The 7,207-nt window shown below is 40.6% G+C and overlaps 1 protein-coding gene across 1 annotated transcript; it reads right to left on the bottom strand.

The window, feature by feature from the left end:
- Nucleotides 1-1,885: 1,885 nt before the first annotated feature.
- On the bottom strand, nt 1,886-6,573 carry LOC129924647 (serine/arginine-rich splicing factor 6-like). Its single transcript, XM_056021115.1, has 3 exons — nt 6,031-6,573; nt 2,094-2,196; nt 1,886-1,902 (listed from the first exon to the last, which is right to left on the bottom strand). Exons 1-3 carry the CDS (start codon nt 6,571-6,573, stop codon nt 1,886-1,888), a joined length of 663 nt encoding a protein of 220 aa, XP_055877090.1.
- Nucleotides 6,574-7,207: the final 634 nt, after the last annotated feature.

Raw genomic sequence — 7,207 nt, 5'->3', positions numbered from 1 at the left:
GATTTGATGAAAGCTTTAGACTCCAACTTTTTAACATACTTAAGATCTTCTGCTAAATTTGGAAAATTGTTTGCAACACAAGAAAAGTGAAAACAAAAATTTAGCTAAAAAAAAAATCACGGGACTTCAACATCCCATCACTTCAACATCACATCACTTCACTTCAACATCCCATCACTTCAACATCACATCACTTCAACATCCCATCACTTCAACATCCCATCACTTCAACATCACATCACTTCAACATCCCATCACTTCAACATCCCATCACTTCAACATCACATCACTTCAACATCACATCACTTCACTTCAACATCACATCACTTCAACATCCCATCACTTCAACATCCCATCACTTCAACATCCCATCACTTCAACATCCCATCACTTCAACATCCCATCACTTCAACATCCCATCACTTCAACATCCCATCACTTCAACATCACATCACTTCAACATCACATCACTTTAACATCACATCACTTCAACATCACATCACTTCACTTCAACATCCCATCACTTCAACATCCCATCACTTCAACATCCCATCACTTCAACATCACATCACTTCAACATCCCATCACTTCAACATCCCATCACTTCAACATCCCATCACTTCAACATCACATAACTTCAACATCCCATCATTTCAACATCACATCACTTCAACATCACATCACTTCAACATCACATCACTTCAACATCCCATCACTTCAACATCACATCACTTCAACATCCCATCACTTCAACATCACATCACTTCAACATCACATCACTTCAACATCCAATCACTTTAACATCCAATCACTTCAACATCACATCACTTCAACATCCCATCACTTCAACATCCCATCACTTCAATATCACATCACTTCAACATCCCATCACTTCTACATCACATCACTTCAACATCACATCACTTCACTTCAACATCCCATCACTTCAACATCCCATCACTTCAACATCACATCACTTCAACATCCAATCACTTCAACATCCAATCACTTCAACATCACATCACTTCAACATCCCATCACTTCAACATCCAATCACTTCAACATCCAATCACTTCAACATCACATCACTTCAACATCCCATCACTTCAACATCACATCACTTCAACATCACATCACTTCAACATCCCATCACTTCACTTCAACATCCCATCACTTCAACATCACATCACTTCAACATCCCTTCACTTCAACATCACATCACTTCAACATCCCATCACTTCACTTCAACATCCCATCACTTCAACATCACATCGTTTCAACATCACATCACTTCAACATCACATCAACAGAGATATTTGTTACAAAATGTTAAGTTCTCTATTTGTATCTGGCAACGCCAAAAAGCTCATGTTTATTGTAGCATGTTTTTAAACTGTTGGTTGCGCCTGCCAGGGAGCCGAGCAGATTACATTCAGCTCACTTTAATTTGTTTCAAACGAGGCTCTCAAATGATCACAAAATTTTTAATTTTTTTTTTTAACTTTAAAAATTGGCGAATACTTGTAAAAACTTAGGGCTAAGGAAACTATAAATGAAAACATGGCTTTATCCTTCGACTTTTATGTTTAAAAAATATAGGCCAGTGTTTCCCAAAAGTATTTAACTGTCAACTTTGTCGTTTAAAATCTCCGACATTTTTAACCATTGGCTCCCTCTCAAATCTCGAATAAAATGAGGCTCAACTACTATGTGAGTTTCAAGAGCCACCTTGATGTGGGCAGAATATAGTTAATATCTGCTATTCGAGAATAGATGTAGGCAGAATAGAGTTAATATCTGCTATTCGAGAATTGATGTAGTCAGAATAGAGTTAATATCTGCTATTCGAGAATTGATGTAGGCAGTAAAGGGTTAAGATCTAGTATCAGAACATTTTGGAACCTTTCAAAAAGAAGAGTCATATCCACAAGTTAGGTAAACACATCTACACAGGAAATTATTTTTTAATTGTTTCACTTTAGTCACAATTTTAACACTTACTGGTCAAAATGTTGTTGTTTTTTTGTAAAGTTGAAACTCTATACGGACACATGAATATATGTAAATGTAAATATATATTTTCTTTGATTTACCAGAATTAACCTGTGACTTTCCAGAATTAACCTGTAATTTCCCAGAATTAACCTGTGACTTTCCAGAATTAAAATGTGACCTCAGAATTTTCACAGTATGAGCCTGTGAATTCCAGAATTAATATGTGATTCTCAGAATTAGCCTGTGACTTTCTAGAATTAATGTGTGATTTCCAATAATTCCCATGTGATTTCCCAGCATTAACCTGGTTTTCAATCAGCACTAGGCCACACCTGGGAACACTAAAAGCACTAGGCCACACCTGGGAACACTAAAAGCACTAGGCCACACCTGGGAACACTAAAAGCACTAGGCCACACCTGGGAACACTAAAAGCACTAGGCCACATATGGGAACAGTAAAAGCACTAGGCCACACATGGGAACAGTAAAAGCACTAGGCCACACATGGGAACAGTAAAAGCACTAGGCCACACATGGGAACAGTAAAAGCACTAGGCCACACACCTGGGAACAGTAAAAGCTTTAGGCCACACCTGGGAACACTAAAAGCACTAGGCCACACCTGGGAACAGTAAAAGCACTAGGCCACACCTGGGAACACTAAAAGCACTAGGCCACACATGGGAACACTAAAAGCACTAGGCCACACCTGGGAACACTAAAAGCACTAGGCCACACCTGGGAACAGTAAAAGCACTAGGCCACACACCTGGGAACACTAAAAGCACTAGGCCACACCTGGGAACAGTAAAAGCACTAGGCCACACACCTGGGAACACTAAAAGCACTAGGCCACACCTGGGAACAGTAAAAGCACTAGGCCACACCTGGGAACACTAAAAGCACTAGGCCACACCTGGGAACAATAAAAGCACTAGGCCACACCTTGGAACACTAAAAGCACTAGGCCACACATGGGAACACTAAAAGCACTAGGCCACACCTGAGAACACTAAAAGCACTAGGCCACACCTGGGAACACTAAAAGCACTAGGCTACACCTGGGAACAGTAAAAGCACTAGGCCACACCTGGGAACACTAAAAGCACTAGACCACACACCTGGGAACACTAAAAGCACTAGGCCACACCTGGGAACAGTAAAAGCACTAGGCCACACCTGGGAACAGTAAAAGCACTAGGCCACACCTGGGAACACTAAAAGCACTAGGCCACAACTGGGAACACTAAAAGCACTAGGCACACCTGGGAACACTAAAAGCACTAGGCCACACACCTGGGAACACTAAAAGCACTAGGCCACACCTGGGAACACTAAAAGCACTAGGCCACACACCTGGGAACACTAAAAGCACTAGGCCACACCTGGGAACACTAAAAGCACTAGGCCACACCTGGGAACAGTAAAAGCACTAGGCCACACCTGGGAACAGTAAAAGCACTAGGCCACACCTGGGAACACTAAAAGCACTAGGCCACACACCTGGGAACACTAAAAGCACTAGGCACACCTGGGAACACTAAAAGCACTAGGCCACACACCTGGGAACACTAAAAGCACTAGGCCACACCTGGGAACACTAAAAGCACTAGGCCACACACCTGGGAACACTAAAAGCACTAGGCCACACCTGGGAACACTAAAAGCACTAGGCCACACCTGGGAACAGTAAAAGCACTAGGCCACACCTGGGAACAGTAAAAGCACTAGGCCACACCTGGGAACACTAAAAGCACTAGGCCACACACCTGGGAACACTAAAAGCACTAGGCCACACCTGGAAACAGTAAAAGCACTAGGCCACACCTGGGAACAGTAAAAGCACTAGGCCACACCTGGAAACATTAAAAGCACTAGGCCACACCTGGGAACACTAAAAGCACTAGGCCACACCTGGGAACACTAAAAGCACTAGGCCACACCTGGGAACACTAAAAGCACTAGGCCACACACCTGGGAACAGTAAAAGCACTAGGCCACACCTGGGAACACTAAAAGCACTAGGCCACACCTGGGAACACTAAAAGCACCAGGCCACACACCTGGGAACACTAAAAGCACTAGGCCACACCTGGGAACACTAAAAGCACTAGGCCACACACCTGGGAACAGTAAAAGCACTAGGCCACACCTGGGAACAGTAAAAGCACTAGGCCACACCTGGGAACACTAAAAGCACTAGGCCACACCTGGGAACAGTAAAAGCACTAGGCCACACCTGGGAACACTAAAAGCACTAGGCCACACCTGGGAACAGTAAAAGCACTAGGCCACACCTGGGAACACTGAAAGCACTAGGCCACACCTGGGAACAGTAAAAGCACTAGGCCACACCTGGGAACACTAAAAGCACTAGGCCACACCTGGGAACACTAAAAGCACTAGGCCACACCTGGGAACACTAAAAGCACTAGGCCACACCTGGGAACAGTAAAAGCACTAGGCCACACCTGGGAACACTAAAAGCACTAGGCCACACCTGGGAACACTAAAAGCACTAGGCCACACCTGGGAACAGTAAAAGCACTAGGCCACACCTGGGAACACTAAAAGCACTAGGCCACACACCTGGGAACACTAAAAGCACTAGGCCACACCTGGAAACAGTAAAAACACTAGGCCACACCTGGGAACAGTAAAAGCCTTGTTGCGATGCTCACATTAAATCCACTTTAGCTTCTGGCCCAGGGGAGACAACATTGTCTGTCCAGTGTAGCGCTAGGATTGAGAACTTATGTAACAGGAAACATATAAAAGATACTTTTTAATAATCAAAGTTTATATTAAGCGTAGTTGTATCCATTAGTTTGGATTAGTCATCTAATTAAATTTGTAGTAGATCTAGACTAATAAGACTTGTTTATTAATAATAATAAATATGTCGGATTAGAAATATTTTTACCTATTGTTTTTGTTTCATGCTCTTAATTTTCTCAGTACGCTATGACCCTGTGACTTGTATGGACCAGTTAGGAAAAGGGTTGGGGAGAAAGAAGGGGGTATCTGGGTGATCACTTTTTAAATGCATGTATTGAAAGAAATAAAAAGGGGAACGACTTGAATTCGAACTTAGCGCTTAAGCCTCCAAAAGCTGACACTCAACAACTCTGCTAGCGAAGTGCTTATTGTTAGCTTCAAATTTTAAAACGGCGACCTAATTCAGCTTATACCCCTACACCAATCAAGTATAATTTCTTTTCCCTTGTTCGAGATATCAAACAAAATAATTTATTACCAATATTTTAACTGATTTGTTAATTTTGTTATTGATTCTTGTATAGTCAGGTAAAAGAAATAATTGTGCGAAATGTCAGCTTGATCCGAGATTGAGTGTCTGAGAAATAACGTGTACAAACTTTGTACCAGACATTCACAGTCAGAGTTAATATATGCTTGTAAAAAAAATATTTTTATGATGACAGATGTTGTTAACAAATCCGGTGTGGTAGAGGGGTTCTCAAGTTCATCATGCATCAAACATTTTCTACAAGTTTGGTGTTGTAGATGTTTACACGTAACATACTTTACTGGAAGAAAAGTTGACCAGACAACGTAAAGGTTCTCCCCTACACACGCACGCACACACACACACTTTACATTTGTATAAGAAAGAAAGAGTGGACAAGCTGAGCTGTGACCACATAGAAAGAAAGAAGAAGACACCAATTTTTAATTAAAACACAAATATAATTAAACTGATTCTATTTAAGTATACGAGCTATTTAGCCTTCAACCTATTTAGAATTCCAACCAGGTCTAACCTGGCATACGTCGGGAAAGTAATGGCGATTGGTCTTTGAGCTGGTTACATGACAGCCCAACATAACCAACACCCTGTATGGCTGTGCTGAACAACTGAAGAAAACAGCACACTGTTTTATTCCTTGGCACAATCTGCAAAAGAGCTCACAGCTCAGCAGCGCAAAGCTGGCTAGAAGAAGAAGAATGACACCCTCGAGAAGCGTGGACCGTCGAAACAGATGACATTGACATCATCTGCTCTGTAGATCACAAGGTCTGAAAGAGATGCTTTACTTTTCTTACGAGATGCTTTACTTTTCTTACGAGATGCTTTACTTTTCTTACGAGATGCTTTACTTTTCTTACGAGATGCTTTACTTTTCTTACGAGATGCTTTACTTTTCTTACGAGATGCTTTACTTTTCTTACGAGATGCTTTACTTTTCTTACGAGATGCTTTACTTTTCTTACGAGATGCTTTACTTTTCTTACGAGATGCTTTACTTTTCTTACGAGATGCTTTACTTTTCTTACGAGATGCTTTACTTTTCTTACGAGATGCTTTACTTTTCTTACGAGATGCTTTACTTTTCTTACGAAATGCTTTACTTTTCTTACGAAATGCTTTAATTTTCTTACGAGATGCTTTACTTTTCTTACGAGATGCTTTACTTTTCTTACGAGATGCTTTACTTTTCTTACGAGATGCTTTACTTTTCTTACGAGATGCTTTACTTTTCTTACGAGATGCTTTACTTTTCTTACGAGATGCTTCACTTTTCTTATGAGATGTTTTACTTTTCTTACGAGCCATTTAGTCTACGAGTCTCTTTACTCTACACCAGTGTTTCTTAAACTGTGAAATACCTAGGTGTTATAATAAATGAAAAACTGTCATGGAATCCACATATTGATGAAACTATTTAAAAATCCAACAAAGCATTAGGGTTTATTAAAAGAAATTTCTATAAATCAAATAAGAACATAAAGCTAAAATGTTATTTGACCTTGGTTAGGCCAATAATAGAATATGCATCCTCCGTTTGGGACCCCTCAACTCAAGAAAACATTAAGAAACTGGAACAGACACAAAATAGAGCAGTGAGATTCATAATAAACGAATATTCACATTTGACTAGAGTAACACCTTTAGTAAAATCACTAAATTTAGAAAGCCTTCAGGACAGAAGACTCAAAAGTAAAGTAGCAATCATACATAAAACACTGAACCATAATCTTCAAATACAAAAACAAAATGTAATAAAATACTCTGAAAGACACAAAAGGAAACGCATATTTGTTGTTCCATATGCTAGGACAAATTCAAATGCTCCTTCTTCCCTAGTGCTATTAGACCATGGAATGGGTTGCCTGAGCTAGCCAGGAAAACCAGTGACTTGGCAGAATTTAAGTCATTGGTTAATATGCATGACTAAATGCATGACGCG

The sequence above is a fragment of the Biomphalaria glabrata genome, chromosome 2, assembly GCF_947242115.1.
Source record: "Biomphalaria glabrata chromosome 2, xgBioGlab47.1, whole genome shotgun sequence".
In the NCBI taxonomy this organism is placed as follows: Eukaryota; Metazoa; Mollusca; class Gastropoda; family Planorbidae; genus Biomphalaria; species Biomphalaria glabrata.
Note: the sequence above shows the minus strand (reverse complement) of the source record. Positions and strands in the feature narration are given on the sequence as shown.